The sequence below is a fragment of the Spea bombifrons genome, chromosome 1 (assembly GCF_027358695.1).
Source record: "Spea bombifrons isolate aSpeBom1 chromosome 1, aSpeBom1.2.pri, whole genome shotgun sequence".
Classification (NCBI taxonomy): domain Eukaryota; kingdom Metazoa; phylum Chordata; class Amphibia; order Anura; family Pelobatidae; genus Spea; species Spea bombifrons.
The window spans coordinates 44,740,161-44,757,635 of record NC_071087.1 but is presented as its reverse complement, the minus strand read 5'-3'; the positions used below and the strand labels follow the sequence as shown (position 1 = coordinate 44,757,635).

The window sequence follows — 17,475 nt, the reverse complement described above, 5'->3', positions numbered from 1 at the left end:
AGGAGGCAGAGTGGAGTATGGGAGGGGGAGGACCACGATAAATAAATAAACTTGAGGCGCGTTTTCGCCCAGGAAAGGCGTCATCGGGTGTAAAGGAGCTGGATTTAATAGCCCCAGATCAGTTCTTTTTAAATTGTGTATAATATAAATAAGGTTTATTCACTGATTTTGAAATAGGTTTACTGATATATATATATATATATATATATATGTAAATGATCACTTTTGATTTCCTTTTATACATGTCCTCAAGATGGTATCATGAATCATATGTGATGCTAATTAAGTTGCTTTGTTGACTTAAAAATGCAAACACTGACAAACTGGTACAAAGGGAGAAAGAGGACCCTGCTTTTGCAAGCTCACAATCTAGTCATATACATTCATTCAAATTCAGAAAATAGGTAATATTTTATCCTCTTAATAATTGAATAGAGATATGAATTTATCAATTTACTGATGATACAAGATCTCAAATGATTGTATATATAGAGAATTATAAAAAGGGAGTAAAATTAAATTCCTCATTAATCCCTTTATTTGTGGGTTCAACTAAATGAAAAAAGAGAGAGATGCCACCAGCCCCCTACCAACCTAAAACGGTTAATTAAATCCTCAAAGATTAAAGGAGAACAAAGAAAATAAACTGCTAAAAGTTCACTTTATTAGCCACAACTTAAAAGGAAAGAGGATGGTAGGTAAGTTTAAACTTCCCAGTTAGGTTAGTTCTAAGGAAGGAGTTGTTGGTCAGATTTCTGAAATGAATATCACTTACGCTAGAACTATACTGTATATAGATTAGATTTTCCACTATGAATTTCCACTATGAATTTCCACTATGAATTTTAAGTGCACTTGTTGGTTCTCCCATTTTATTTAAACATTTCATTAAGCTGTTGATTAAGGAAAGGGCATCACTACATGTTTTATACCTAGTTTTTTCATGACTTTGATCTTAATTGTATCCCAGCTTTGTTGTACTTAGATGTGCTGTGATTCTCAACTGGAAACAACATTCGCTGCGCTATGATTCTGCATGGTGCTCACTGTCTCTACATTAGTCCTCTTTATTTATATATATATATATATATATATATATATGTATACATGAGTCACATATATAGCATGCAATCATAACATTTGCTTCATTTGAATTTCATATCATGTGAATCATTTCTTGTAACCACCTCTTGGAATTCGGGTTTTTCTAATCTTTGTATTAGTACTTACTAGCTTTGTTAAAAATATCATTGGGATGGGCCACTGAAGATTTCCTAATACTTAATTATTGGTTGGATTGTTTTGCTGTTAATTAGAACTGTGGAAACATTCCAGGTAATGAATAATGATAAAAAAAAAATTATAGCCAGTGCACCTCTTCCTCTTTCTGCAGTTCTTGCAGTCACCCAGATTGCTTAATCTCAAGGAGCTGATCTTTGCCACTGTAAAAGACGTTTTGTAGAGTACAGCTTCGAGAAGATATCCTGAGTGATTTGATACAAATATGGACTGGCAGAAATGGCGATACATCTTTGCAGGTAAGAAAAAGTGTGATGAGGGTTAGCAGTGAACAGAAGAGGGAAGGTCAGATCAATATAGAAAGGAAGGAACAAAGACTAGGGGTTTTCTAGAGTAAGCTTCCATTATATTGCGAACAGCTGTACTTATGAATGAGACACCCTTACTTTAAACAACTGTTAAAGTCCTCCTTAATCTTTGTGACACCTCATGTAAGATGTGAAAAGCCCACATATTTTAATGCGTGTATATACACCTTAATACTGCGAAGGAATTCTGTATTTTTAATACACATGTATATGTGTTTTTCCTGTATGTACCATTGAATCTACCCCATGTGGTAAACACGTAAAGCTGTCAATGTACATGACTGCCTGATTTTCAGAATATTGTAATAAAATACAATCTGCAATTTTCAAAAGCAACTGCAACATAGGAAGTATAGAAGATCTTGGGAGACTTCGAGGCAGGCTGCCCTGAGATTAAAATTATACCACACAGTTTTTGTACCAGTATGAAATAATGACATTTAAGGAAACGTCAGAATAAATTACACATCATACAATATTCCCTCTAGATTGTAAACCTGTTGTTCTGTAAGTCAAGTTGTTACTTTATACTACCGTACTTGTTATGTCCTGTCTACTCATTGTACAGCGCTACAGAATTTGATGGCGCTATATAAAACAATAAATACTACTATTAATAATCAGGGGCGTACCTAGAGTATTTGGCACCTGGGGCGGATCTTGTATTTGGCACCCCCCACATACACACAAAAAAATTAATGTTGGCAAGAATATTTGTTTCACAAATTTGTAAACTGTATGTCAAGTGGAAAAATAGAAGCAACCCTTGAAGCAGCCTGGCTGTGCCACCTCTGCCCCTGAAGCAGCCTGGCTGTGCCACCTCTGCCCCTGAAGCAGCCTGCCTGTGCCATCGCTGCCCCTAATTATGGCAGGCTGTTTAACCCTTTAAGGACAATGGGCGGCCCAAAAACAGCCTTTGTCATTAAGGGGTTAAAGGAGCAGAGGTTGCAAAACCAGGCTGCTTCAGGGGCAGAGATGGCTGCTTTGCCTCCTTTGCCCCTAAAGCAACCTGCCTATGCCACCTTTGCCCATCTAAACAGCCTGCATGCCCCATTTCTGCCCCCCCCCAAACAGCCTGTCTGTCCCATTTCTGCCCCTAAATCACTTCTATGCAGCGGGCCTGCAGCTCACTGCTGTTCCTACGGTTCCTGCTCCCTCTGGGCGGGAAAAGAGTTTCCTCCCACAGTGCATGGGAGCCACAGCAGTGAGCTGCAGACCCACGATAGACGGCCGTTGCGGCACCCCCCTGATGAGCGGCACCTGGGGCGGATCCCCCCCTTTAGGTACGCTACTGATAATAATAATAATAATAATAATAATAATGTTATTGAATAATAACATCTTCGTAACATTCAAGGTGAGGTGGTGCAGATTCAAGAGGACACAAGTGGTTTTTATTCATTAAATGGATAGTTTGAATGAGAGTCGTGATTTTGACTCTCTCTCTTCACTATTCATTAGTGGCCAACACTGGCAGAATTTTCCAGCAAGAAGGGCTGAGCTGTATAATGTATAGTTCAATATGTAAGGAGACATTCTGGCTAATTCAACTACCGGTATACATTATGCAGGACCAGCCAAGCCCTTTCTGCAGCAGAAGCTCACTGAGGTTGGGCCTTCATAATGTATAGTGAAGTCAAGAAACTAAAACACAACTCCCCTGCAAACTCTGCCTTTAGTGAATAAATCCGAGATGTCTCTGCCTCCCGTTTTCCTGAACAAGTGGACTGTTGTGCAAGCCATTGGTAAAAAATCAATGGGCCATGAGCAGAAAAGCATGTTTTAAAATGTGCAGATCATAGTCATAAGTAGAAATTATTATTATTGATTATTATTCCACGACTCTGTTCAGTGGTCATACCTGGGAACCTTATAGCCCCCTTGAGTGATGCGGGCATGCCGCTGACATCGGTGTTAAAGGGGTAAATGGGCGGGCAGTGGAGTGTGTCCGATGCCACTCCTGTGAGCCGGAGTTTTCCGGCGGTGACCTGGAAAAGCGGCGCTTCTCCTGGAGTCTCTGGGTGAAACTCAGAGAGCTTCCAGACATGACAATGGATAAACAAGACATAATAAGAAGTGCAACCCTAACAATTTGGACTTACAGAAACACAACAGTTAGGATGGCCCAGCTCAACCAGGCTTATATTGTAGAATAGTAGTCACAGGGGGGTAGTGGATGCGCTTCACACGGATAATAGTTATAAAAAAGAAAGAAAAGCACAATGCTGTAGTATGTCTTATCAAGCAGAGGAAATAAAAAGCCAAATTATGGTACTCACAATTTATGGGGGCTTAATGATTAGCCCCAAGATATTCGCTTGGGCGATATGATCCTCGCCTAGGGATATTCTTGCGTCGTACTCTTACGGTTCTTTTGATGACTTTTTAGAACGTGGTGTACGTGCGAAAAAAACAAGTCCAGGAGCAAGAATAACTTATTTAAAAAAAAATATTTATTCAAGCTGGTAATAAAACCTAGTAAAAATATAAAATAGCACACAACACGTTTCGCCTAACAGCAGGCTTCCTCAGGGTGTGAAGCGCAACCACTACCCCCCTGTGACTACTGTTCTACTATCCAGCCAAGAAGAGGGATCCTTGGCAAGTGGTCTGCGGCTATATATCTACAAAACCGTCTAGTAGAAAATAATTAAAATATAGTAGATCTATTGCACTCACAAACAGGCTGGTATAGACACGCGTATCTCATAAGATCAATCTTTACTTCCACAGTGTCTAAAAAGAGATACAACAATAGCACAGTAAGCCCAAAGCAACCAAAAGAAGTACAGTCCAAAATACTTACAGGGTATATTGGACACAGTAAGAAAAAAAAAAAAGCATAGTAGCAAAAAAAATAAATGCAAAAACATAAAGCACTGGAAACCTTCTAGCCATTAAGTGCGTCTGGTGTATAGAGCCTGTGCGGAAAAGTAAACAAATAAATAATGATATAAATAAATAAATAATATTAAAAAGTGAAAAGGTCCAAAGTGCAGCTGCCAAACAGGTCCTCTCTTTTTGTCAACGCATTTGCCAAAGAAGGCAAAAAAAAAAACAATGGACAATTAATTTGCCCCTTTGCAGAGTTGGATTGTGATTAAGACATTGGAAAGTGTCCTTCTTGGGTTGCAGCTATACACTATTGGGAAGTATTCCCCTCTTATTTTTTATGTTGGGTAATCACGTTTGAGCTGTTATTAGTCTATTGCTTTTGGGTTATATTGTAGAATAGACATGCTTAGTCTGCCTTAAGGAGATTCTAACCCTCTGAGTGTGGAATTTTCAAAGAACCCACACGCTGCAAGGTGGAAGCAGACCATCCAGCACACTGCAGAGAATATGTGTGAGCACACAACAAAAATTATAGCTGTTTGCAAGCAAGAAGAATAACATGCAAACGTGTACACTGTGCCAATGGCCTTATGTTAAAACAAGACAAATCTGTTAAGCAGTCAGTTTTAACTGTGCGCGTCTGCATGACTTCCTCCTATGCCTAGGCAGAGTACAGAAGATGCAGCAAGATGGGGAGACAGAGGTTTGGGGCCCCCAAGCAATTTTCACACTGGGGCACTAGTTACGTCTCTAATGATATCCATTGTAATCAAGACAGATACTACCTAATATCATTAGTTATGTGATTTATAAAATACATACATGGGTTTTAATGCATCTTGTGATTTCCTTTCCAAGGTCTCATCCTCTTACATGTTGAGGTTTGCTGGTCCCAATATTCTGTCATCACCTTACAACCATCAGTGCCGACTGTTGGAGGAACAGTTTCATTACTTGTTAATTACAATGATATCATCTACAATGTTAACTGGTATAGAGGGGATGGAACAAATCCACGGATAAATATTGCATCATATAGTCCAAATTCCTCCTATCCAGCTGTGTATGGTCCAATGTACACTGGAAGAGAGAAATTATTGGAAAGTGGAACACTACAAATATCAAACCTCATGGCAAATTACAGTGGAATCTACACTCTTGAACTTACAGATGCAAGAGGTGTTCGGACTTGGAATATTGAGCTCAATGTACAACGTGAGTAGCACACTTTATCATTGTCCGTGTTTGTTTGGAAAAGTATCCTATTTCGATTTTCTCTGCATTGATATATCTAATGGTGAAGACGTAGATTAAACCACAGCAGGTCTTAAGGGATAATTAGAGGTTACCCACCACTGGAACCGAGTTGGGTCTTGCCCATGCCATTGGCACATTGCTAGACATTTTGGGAAATTACTGAATGGGGTGGTGCTTGGCTGCCCAGGGAAATACTTCTTATGGGTGCATTCTGTAGGGGATTAGGAGGCATAGGGTTCTTAGCTTTATCATGATACAAACCAAGGAAAAGCACAGACATTTATAAAGTTATTGGACTCATTGAACGACACTATTTGTTTTTTTAATTTATAACAATATACATATTCAAACTTACCCTTGCACATACTCTTGCCTTAACATTCAATTTTTCCTTTCTATGTCTTTCTTCCCTTTCATTCTTTCTTTCTTTCTCTTCATTTTCTCTGTTTCATTTCTTCCTTTTCTCTCTCTCCCCCACTCTCTTCCTTTTCTCTTGCTCCCCCACTCTTCTTTTTGTTTTCTCTCTCACTCTATTCACTTCTCTTTTTCTCCCTACCTGCTTTCATTTGTGGTGGCCCTCTGGTGGGAAAGTATGGTCTGTCCCTGGAGACATTTACTTCAATGCCTTCTCACAGTGCAAACAGCATCAGTGCTGTGTGCCAGGATATGACATGCACAGTGCAAAGGATCATTGAAGCAGAGGTCTGTTCCTACAGACCTTAAATCTCTTCATTTTGGGCCAGTTAGGATGAGATAAAGGATCTCCCCAATTGGCCCTGCTCCTCCAGAAGCAGGCAGTTCAGCCTGCCTCTGGAGGGCGCTGGCTGAGTGACAGGCACCATAAATTGTGGTGACGGAGATGTTGCAGACCCCTGTTCTAAACAATCATGCACCAAAAGGAATAACTGTTCTTTTAATGTGGGTTTAGGTGGTAATGCAGGTAAAGAACAAAAAAACCTGGCTGTTAAGGAGTATTTAACCCCACTTATCCAAAGTCCTCTTCACCGACGTGTACTAGATTTACCTACTGGCCACCCACATTAACTAATACAAATACACCAGGAGGAAACAAAAGTGATTATATATTTATATACTTGGCTGATCAGACAGATCAGTTTAGTTTAAGCACATAATGTACGTTTTCTCTATAACCAGACAAAGAATGACCTGATATTCATTACGCAGTTAGCAAGTGAACTTGGATAAAACAATGGGCTTATTGATTAGTGCCCCTGAATATGGGTGGCAAGTGGGAAAATGTTGGTGAACTAGAGTCACAATAGCTTAAGTATGGCTAGCTGAATTTTACTTGTGGCATCCTTAACTGCCTTTAAATGCACCCTATATTTTGGCTCGCCACCAATGTTCAACTGACATTATAAGAAGCCAATTCCATGATAGTAAAATTAGATATTCTCCAATTCTTTGTTCTACCTGCACCACCATGTGAGGCAGCATCAGGCCCCTCACTTCAAGTAACAGCACTGTCTCTATTTCATATACGGACTCAGGTCAAAACTCGTAACAGTAAGCTTGGTGTTTAAATGACTTCACATTTAAACTTGTTTTAACCTGATATTTCCTTCTTTTCCAAGCATACGTCACGCTGCTGCACTGACATATAGACATGATGTGTATGAGCTGTCTAAATAATCATCAGACCGTTAGCAACGCCAGCATTGTGCTTGTAGAGCACCTGTTGAAGCAAAAAAGTGTGGTGCTGATGGCTTTGCTGCGGATTGTAGGGCAACACATCTCTCTTAATTGTTTTATTTATTTATAGAAGTAGCTAAAGCGGACAGAATATTTACATCATCACTATTAGGGAAGATTATTATTTTCTGTATGCTTCAGCATGCTGTGAGCATGTACTAGTACCAATCATATGGTGCTTTAAATTATTCTACTTCATGTGAGTACTTTGTATGTGCCAGTTGCTAGATTTATTGGTGTTTCTTTTTTTGGATTTGCGTCCACTGAACTGCTCACTGTCTTGGGCAATAAGAAGAGAATGATAAACCGTTGTCATTGCATAGCATTACCCTGTTCCCTCATCCATGTACATGCTTTTGCTTGTGCCACCTTTACTTCAGTGGCCTAAGTATAGTGGTTGCAAAGATATCTAGCTACATCCAGCAGAACCCTGCCACAGATAGCTGTGGTCTTGTGTCCAGTGGCGTTACTCTCTACCAGTGCAGACAGGTTACAACCCCTACTGCACAAGGTCATAAACAATGTGGATGATTTGGAAACAGTACCTAAACTGGGAGAGCGCACAGCTCCACTGCTTCACATGGCTTTATCCACTAGAAGAGCAGGTCATTTTTGGGCTACCAGACTTGGGTGTGTCACCCAAGTCTTACAGTGCTTACAGTGATATATTTAAAAAGCAGTATAGGACTATAACTAAATAAATAAATAATACCGTATACACCGATCAGCCATAACATTATGACCATCGACAGGTGAAGTAACACCGATAATCTTGTTATCATGGCACCTGATGGTGGGTATATATTATGGATATATTAGGCAGCAAGTGAACATTTCATCCTCAAAGTTGATATGTTAGAAGCAGGAAAAATGGGAAAACTTAAGGATCTGAGCAACTTTACCAAGGGCAAAATTGTGATGGCTAGATGACTGGGTCAGAGCGTCTCCAAAACTGCAGCTCTTCTGGGATGTTCCCGGTCTGCAGTGGTCACTACCTATCAAAAGAGGTCCAAGGAAGGGAAACTGGTGAACCGGAAAACACGGTCATGGGTGGCCAAGGCTTATTGGTGCATGTGTGGGGAGGCTGGCCTGTGTGGTCAAATCCAACAAACTAGCTACTGTAGCTCAAATTGCTGAAAAAGTTAATGCTGGTTCTGATAGAAAGGTCAGAACACACAGTGCATTGCAGCTTGTTGCGTATGGGGCTGAGTAGCCGCAGACCAATCAGGGTGCCCATGCTGGCTCCTATCTACTGCCAAAAGCACCTACAATGGGCATGTGAGCATAAGAACAGAATCACTGAGCTAATGGAACAAGATGGCCTGGTCTGATGAATCTTTTATATCATGTGCATAGCCACTGTGTGTGCGTTGCTTACCTGGAGAACACATGGCACCAGGATGCATCCATGGAGGTCGCACCTCACAATTTACAGGATTAAAGGATCTGCTGCTAGCGTCTTGGTGCTAGATACCACAGCACAACTTCACAGGTCTAGTGGAATCCATGCCTCATGGGTCAGGGCTGTTTTGGCAGCCTGTACAATATTAGGCAGGTGGTCATTATGTTATGGCTGATCTTCTACATGTTAATTACTTAAAGCTAGCTTTTGATCTCTTAGATTCGCTTTGGGATGTTTGTTACTGCACTGTTTCCCAATGTTCTTCTGCCAACAAATGTGTCATACCAATATTTCTGTGCTTCAAATTTTACATACCAAAACTAAACATAAGCTGGCATCACTAAATTCTTTCTGTTCCACTAATCAGGTTACCCAGCAGGTTTTTCATGTCTATTTATAAACCATTTTCACAATGGCTGGCATTAGACTTGTGTATTCAGATTGGTACAAACTTTATTTTTAACGTTTGCCAATTTTGTGCATTCATACAATTCTTCCCAACAAAACAAAGTAAAATGATGGGATGGTCTTATTGATGATTATGGCTATGATTGATGTGTCCAACAGCCTGTGGTTTTTTTTTCCTTCTTTTTTTAACTCTGGCCAGTCAGCATTTACAAAGAGAAGGGACAAGCATAGATATATAAATGACACCACAGACTGATGGGAGTTAGAGCAGGGGCAGACCGGGAATAAAAAGCATTTCTGGAAATTGCGTTGAGCTTATCTGCTCACACACTACACTAGGGGTGTAACTAGAAACCACAGAAAATTGCCCCAGGGCACCTCAACTTCACAAGCAACATGTCCCACAGTGCCAGCGTGTCTGTGGCAACTACCCCCCAAACATGTCTGTGCCATCTTTGCCCCAGGAAGCTTGTCTGTACCCTGCTCCCTAAATAGCCTTCTAAAATGGCCTGCCTGTGCTGCCTCTGCTCCCTAAAACAGCTGGTCTGAGCCGCCTCTGTCCCTAAACAGCCTGCTTGTGCCACCTGTGCCCCCTAAACAGCCTGCCTGTGCCACTTCCACCTTTTTGGGCAAGTGAAAAAGTATATGGTCATCGACAATGTCTATGACAATGACCTGGACCTTGGTTATAAGCCAGAGGGGGAGTGACACATCTTTCAGTATTTTTCCTGTTAGATATATGCTCCTTCCATTCTGCAGAAGCAGCAGCAATGCCTAGGATACATAATGTGTGTACTGAGAATATGTATGCATAGCATGCACAATGCATTAACTGGAGGTATATAATTTTTTTATATTCTTTAGTACATTGCTGAATATTTGCGCATGTGTTTTGTGATACTGATATGGAACCCCTTTTATTCTTACTCAAACTAGTTAGAGCACTGTTCACATATTTCTATGTCTCTTTTTTAGGACATTTTATATCCTTTTATAGTGGCTGATGGTTGTTATAATACACCTCATCCTATCAAACATTTTTCATCTTGTACATAATATGTATTTCAAAGCCTCGTGATCCATTAATTCCATTAGTTTCAGAAAGATAGGATGTATCTAAATCATTACTGCATCACGCTTTAGTTAGAGTTATTTATGTTTACTCGTGTAATGTAGTTCCATGCCTAGGTCAGAGGCATAACTAATGTCTCAAAGATTTTGAGGCCTCCTGACACCACCTGATAAAACCTCCTGCATGACTTAGATGGTGTGCCCTGGGGCAGGTATTCCCGGGGATCTCTTTTTTGAATCCGATTATGAGTGTACTAGTGAACAAGAGACAGGAGATCAGTAATCACCTTCTAGACCATAAGGCAAATGGATGATGGAGGTACAGTGCAACCCCTGCAATCGCTATAATTACTTCACCGGTTTAGGCAAATTCTATATGCTGCAGCAATTGTCTCATTGTGGATGATTGATAATTAAATCTCATATATGCTTTTTATTCTATAAGATCTATATATATGTTTTTGTTTGTAATTGCAAAATTTGTGTTTGGTTTGACACGTAACTTATAGCGATCTTCGTGCATTATATTTGTCTGTGTATAAGCTTTTTGATAGTTTTACATTGCATTGTCTCTTCTTTTTCAGCTCCCTCTGGAAATGGAAATATTTCATCAACCAGCCCACCAGGTCCTGTTATTATAATTACTTATTCAAGTTCTACAACAATGCTTACAATGCCTAGTATGACACCAGCTCCAGCACCTAATAATAGCCATAGTTATCCACCAGTATTGACGATACCTAGTCAGCCTAAAGGTGGGATAGCTAATAGCTGCAATGCTATAAGGCTGACATGAATATTTATAAGAAATATATTAAAGCAAAGACAAAGTCAGGGATGCATTTCTCATAGAAGAGGTAGGTGCCATGACATGTCCTGTGTTAGCAAGAAAGAGAATGCTGTAGAGAAGCACCAGAGCCACTAAAACTAAAGGCCCCATTATGCACGCCCTACATTATGAGAAAGGCACCATCGACTAACATTGTAGGGGTCATGTATAAAGAGTAATTTTGGTATAAGGTGGTAAAGGGGAAACAATTAGCATGGGTTGTCATGGTGATTGCACCACTTCTACCACATTGTACCAGAAGTGCTTTTTTTTATACATATGTCCCCACAGCAGTGTTCAAAAGGAATCAGCGGAAACAAACACTTTTACCGCATAGCACCGAAATTTGTCTTTATACATAACCTCCAAAGGCTTACGTTTGTTTCTTCTTATAGAAATGAATAAGGGTGTTGTGGCTGGCATTGCGGTGGGAGTAATAGCTGCATCTGGATTGGTCATCACCGGTGTGGTCATTTGGATGAAAAGATGTTGTGGATCCTCTACGGAACCAATTTATGAAAAGGAAAACCCCAAAACTGCAAAACCAACAATGAATAGTAAGCAAAATTAATGTTCTTTTAACATATTTATATACTCAAACTGCAAAAAAACAGACACTGAAATTAAAGTTAGTTCCTGCGTCTTTTGCTCTCTTACTTCATCTTAGGAACAAGGTACAAGTTCATATTTCTTTACACATGCAGCTACTAGTGTGGACAGAAAAGGGATGAAATCGAATCTAAAATGTGATCTAGTGAGCTAGCCAGTAACGTAAGAGGGGGGACCATAGATAAAAATACTGAAAAACATTGAAACTTTTTATTGGGGGGGCGGGAGGGGACTGACTTCTGCCTGTTGTCTACAATACTTTTAATATCCACAATACTATTTGTTTCACAAATTAAAAACATCACCTAAGCTTGAAGAGTTAGGCTTGTTCTGATTTGAAGCATGCTCGAAAACAAAAACCTCCATCATATAAAATGGCCGCTTCGTGTAATTGTCTTTATAATTGTCTTGTATATTGCAAGATTAAAAACATTGTTTTTTTTGTTTCATCAGATGACACTGCTTGGAAACATGATCAGCCCGCACAACGATTACCTTCTCTTCCACCGCGCAACTTCCTTAATAATCATGTGGTCAGTTTAAATAATCTGAGGTTCTGTAAAACTGCTGTAAACTTACTCATCAATGTAGATAAATCGTCAAGGTCATCAATAAAAATATTATCTTAAATCGGCTGAAAACACAGAACTTGAGGTTCAAGTAGTACTTTCCATCACTAAACATTTCATCATAAACATAACAAAGGATATATATATGTATATACCGTATATACCGTATATATATATATATATATATATATATATATATATCAATCAATGTAGATAAATCATCGAGGTCATCAATAAAAATATTATCTTAAATCGGCTGAAAACACAGAACCTGAGGTTCAAGTAGTACTTTCCATCACTAAACGAGAATAATATTATCGATAGGATCTTTGAGTTGGCCAGTAGTCTGTGTAACCAGACTCTGAAGATGATAAACACCATAGTTATTTAAAGCGAAAAACACAATGATATGTTAATTTTTGATACATTATTATACAATGGCAATAGAACACTAGGAACACCCTATATTGCATCAGACATATATTGTTAATGCCACCATTGTAAAAGAACCTTAAGACATTCCAAAGATACCCTCCATGACTTCATGGGAAATATCTAGGTAAGAGGAGTTGCCTGTTGGTCCACCTTCCCTTACTTCGTGATTAATCCCCTATCATTACCTACCTACGTTTTCTTTATAGATACTATTCCACTTACTCTGCTGAACTTAACCCTTTGGTAACTAAATGTGTCAGAAGAAACATCATTTCTAGTGCTGTTGAATGTTCAAACCCTTTGCAGAAATTCAATAAATCTCTGTTTTATCAACATTTTCCAATCATTTTGCATATAGTATATATTTTGCATATAGTAAATAATATATAGTCAACATATAGTTAATTCTATGTTACATAGTAGCTGTGCAAAATTGTTTTCCATAAATATTACATTTAACATATAGAAACTTAATTATTTGAAAACATGAACAAAAATGTTCAGGCGTTGAAAGGTTGTTGCCCTTTGCTGTTTTCCCACCCATATGTGATAATGTAATATTCTGTGCAATCTTGAATGTGAAAGCCACAAATACTGAAAGGTTGACCAGTATCATTGTATCCTCACAACTTTTGACTTTGTCCTCAGATGTCTAATATTAGTTTATAGTATTTAATAACACTTTCATTTTGTTTGTTTTTTCATAGAATAACCTTGAAAATGATGCTTATGCAGTAAGTACCCTCCTCTAATTATAAACCATAACTACAGTGTAGTGAAAAAAATGTGAAATTGTTTTTTGCTTCGTCACATTCAAATGACAAATTAATCTAACTAATTTTAATATAAGACAATGACAACATAAGTAAGCACCAAATGTAGCTTTGAAATGACCATTTCATTTAATGAAGGTAAAGAGTTAATCAAAACCTTTATCACCCACGTGAAAAAGTAATTGTTCCCTAAGCCTAATAACTGGTTGTGCCGTCCTTGGCAACAATTGCAATAGATCCCTTCCAATAACTGGCATTGAGTTTTTTACATTACTGTGGAGGAATTTTGGTCCACCTTTCTTGGCAGAATTGATGGCTCGACATTCACCTTCAGGATATTTTGGTAGAGAGCGGAATGAATGGTTCCACTAATTATAGCAAGTCGCCCAGGTCATGAAGGAGCAGAGTAGCCCCAGACCATCGCACTAACACCACCGTGTCTGACTGTTCTTATGATGTTCTTATTGTGGAATTCAAGCTTTATGCCAAATGTAACGACACTCATGTCTTCTGAAAAATTCTACTTTTGACTCATCAGTCCACAGAATATTATCCCAAACATCTTGGCAATTATTTTTTTTTGGCAAATGTGAGACGAGCCTTTGTGTTGTTTTTTGCCTTGCAACTATTACTGTGGAATTGTAAGCACTGACCTTAACTGAGACAAGTGACGCCTGCAGTTCTTTACGTGTTAGTCTGGGTTCTCTTGTGACCTCCTTGACAAGATGTCAATGAGCATGGAGGAATTTTTGTAGGTCCGCCACTCCTGGGAAGGTGGACTTTTTTTTTCCATTTCTAGATAAAGATTACTGTGGTTCGCTGGAGTCCCAAAGCCTTAGAACTGACTTTGTAACACTTTCCAGACTGAAAGATGTCAATTACCTAGTTTCTCATCTTGAATTTCTTCAGATTAATTGATGTTTAGATTCAACAAGGCTGGCAGTAATCATGCTTGGACGTGTCTAGTGAATAGAACCCAATTAGCAATTAAATTTGGTTAATTGGTTAATTTAGTAACGAATGTGGGAATTACTTTTTCACAAAACCGCCAGCTAGCGTTGGATAGTTTTTTTTCCCTTCTATACATGAAATCATCATTTAAAACCTGCATTTTGTGTTTGCTCAGGTTACCTTTGTCTAATAAAATAAGTTTGATCATCTAAAACTTTAAGTGTGACAAATATGCAAGAAATTGTGAAGGGTAAATACTTTTTCACAGCACTGTATGAGCAGAAATATATTTAAATAAAAAGTGTTTACGCTTCGGGGGAAGTAGACAGTGGAAGGGAACATAATGAAACATTTTAAGGGCGATAGAAACAGCGCATTGACGATGTCTAAGGAGAAGAAAATATGTGAAAATGGCTGACATGATTTTAATTATAAATGGAAACAACCAAATGCCATTGTGGGACACCAAAAATATCTTTGCTGATTGCAGTTAACAAGAGTGATATGTGTGTGGTTCTACCAAAGTTTGGAACATAGTAGGTTTCACCCAGAGTCTCCAGGTGAAATAATACTTCAGTAAGGCTCCAGTAAGTGCCCACTAGGTGCCCACTTATGCCCTGCACATTTCTAGTTATGCCCCTCAGAATAGCCACATCGATTCTTCCTATAAGGCAGCCTGCCCAGGAAAGTTCCCAGGTATGGGTACTAGTAAGGAAAGACAAGCCAAGAGTAGGTAACTGCTTATTGTCCTGTCAGTGACATGATTGTGTTTTCCTCACAGAATGAAATTAACAATGAAGAAAACCCTTACACGGTAAGTATTGTACTACAAATAGAATTTAAAACAAAATGTAGTGTTGTGTTACACATATGAAAGTAACCAGTTCCTCACAGGCAATGCACCTAATGAAAAAATATATGACTACTTAATGACAGACATTAAAAATATAGTATATATAATATAAAAGATCTATTACCGAGTATTACATTCACAGGATTAGAAAGCATTGTGGACAAACACTTTTAACTTATTTTTAACTTTAATTTTTTTTATAGAACCCATCAGGAGAGGTGTATATCTTGTAATATTGTTTACAGGATTGTTTGTAGGAGGTTAAAGAATAAATGGTTGATAGATGGAAGTAGCTGAAAGAATTGTATCATGAAGTAGAGGGACGTTTTATTGATGCTTATGGCTGTGATTGATGTTTTCAACAGCCTGTGGGGTATTTTCTTTATTTTTTTTTTACTCTGCCCAATAAGCATTTACCAAGGGTAAGAGACAAGCATAGACATATAGGTGAAAATAAAAAATGTCGGTGCGCTAAGCTAGTCACAGGTTCAAATAATACAAATGTGTAATACGAGGCCTACCAAACAGGTGTAAGCATGCAGCAATATATATATAGACATATAGGTGTGCTGACACAATTTTGAGCTGTAGTATCCAGAAACAGATGAAAGTTAGAAGTGTGAGCTAGTCAGGGCCGGCCCAAGGCAAAATGCCGCCTGGGGCGAATTTTAAAATGCCGCCCCTCCCCCCTTAATCTACCCTTCCTCTCCCTCCGTCCCTGCCGCCCCCCCCATTATCTACCCTTCCTCCCCCCCTTATCTACCCTTCCTCTCCCTCCGTCCCTGCCCCCCATTATCTACCCCCCCCCCTTGTACTTACCTTGCTTTCAGCAGTCCTGCGGCGAGTCTCTCTGTTCGGCACTCAGCATTACAAGCCAGCACCGAGACCGAACAGGGAGACTCGCTGCAGAGGAGAGAGAGAGAAGGGCACCGAGCGGGTACTTACCAAGCTGGTAAGCGAAAACCACTCGGCGCCCCTTTCTCTCTCTTTCGCTTTAAAAAAAAAAAAAAGGGCTTGGGGAGGAAAGTGCCGCCCCTTCAAAAGTGCCGCCTGGAGCGGTTGCCCCACTCGGCTCCATTGTCGGGCCGGCCCTGGAGCTAGTCATAGTGTTAGACAGAGGCTCGTACTCCATCATACTCCTTGTACAGAAAATTGGGTGGGTTGTAGAAGCAATACAACTTCATTTTATTCATTTTATTGTCCCACTGGGCTGTAGCAGAAGGCTTTTTAAATAAAAAAATTAAGTTAATAATTGATTATGACAGGGCTCCTGAGCTGTGTTTCAGCAATACTAGCAAAGCCTTGCATTTTGTAAAGTACATAATAAATGAGGAAATATTATTATTCTGCCCTGCTGCTGTCACTCTATAGCCTTCTTCATGAGGGATCAATTCATGCGTATTGTCTATTTTTATGGTGGAAAATCAGTCCCATCACTTTAGTTTTTTACTCTGAGGGATCAATTCATAAAAATTGTGTAATTTTTTAAAAAAATTCAGTCCCATACCATGTGGCTGGATGTGTCTCTCTGCCAGTGCCTGCCCAGTGCCCTACTACTGCTGCTGCTGCTCTATCGCCTATCATACTCTGAGTATCATATTTAAACTATTTTTAAACATTTTAATTGTTTTTTTTTTATATATATTTTATGATCTTCAAATTTAAACTAAACTTACCTCCTCCTTACTCTATCTATATAAGTGGGAAGCATCATTAGCTACAAAGTTGTATGTTCATTTTGTGCCCAGACATACCAGTGATATGGCAAATGCATTGTGCTGGTGAACAAAGTCAAGAATTTGGGAAGATATTTTATAGTGTTTTCTGTTGATTACAAATAAACTAGTAAGATTAAGTGAATTCCATAAGGTTCTTGTTTGTAGGTAAAGTGCAATGTTAACTATTACATAGCATCATTGGGTCATCAGTGTCCTTTTATGTGTTGGCTTGTTATTCTTTAGCCAAAATTGTATTTTGCCAGACCAGTTTCAATAGTGTGGACAAAATAAGTTATCTTAATTAATGCAAGGGTCAAAAAATGTTTAGAAATGTACCAATACGCACATTAAACCTCTATTGATTTCTTTGTTACAGGATCTCGATTATATATATGTGAGTGGAGGATATCATGACCTAACGAGAAGAAACCAGTAAAACTTGTTA

The 17,475-nt window shown here is 39.0% G+C and overlaps 1 protein-coding gene across 1 annotated transcript; it reads left to right on the top strand.

Annotated features, from left to right (window-relative positions):
- The first annotated feature begins 1,395 nt into the window (after positions 1-1,395).
- Positions 1,396-12,360, top strand: CEACAM3 (CEA cell adhesion molecule 3). The gene is made up of 5 exons (XM_053461428.1): positions 1,396-1,538; positions 5,301-5,657; positions 10,878-10,919; positions 11,518-11,679; positions 12,185-12,360. Exons 1-5 carry the CDS (start codon positions 1,505-1,507, stop codon positions 12,358-12,360), a joined length of 771 nt encoding a protein of 256 aa, XP_053317403.1. The 5' UTR covers positions 1,396-1,504.
- The last annotated feature ends 5,115 nt before the right edge of the window (positions 12,361-17,475 follow it).

Bases quoted from the DNA above. Each gene is read 5' to 3' on its own strand.
- CEACAM3 (XM_053461428.1), top strand. From the start codon at position 1,505: ATGGACTGGCAGAAATGGCGATACATCTTTGCAG. The intron at 10,920-11,517 runs GTCCTGTTATTA...TTCTTCTTATAG, and splicing joins TTCATCAACCAGCCCACCAG to AAATGAATAAGGGTGTTGTG. The intron at 11,680-12,184 runs GTAAGCAAAATT...TTGTTTCATCAG, and splicing joins TGCAAAACCAACAATGAATA to ATGACACTGCTTGGAAACAT.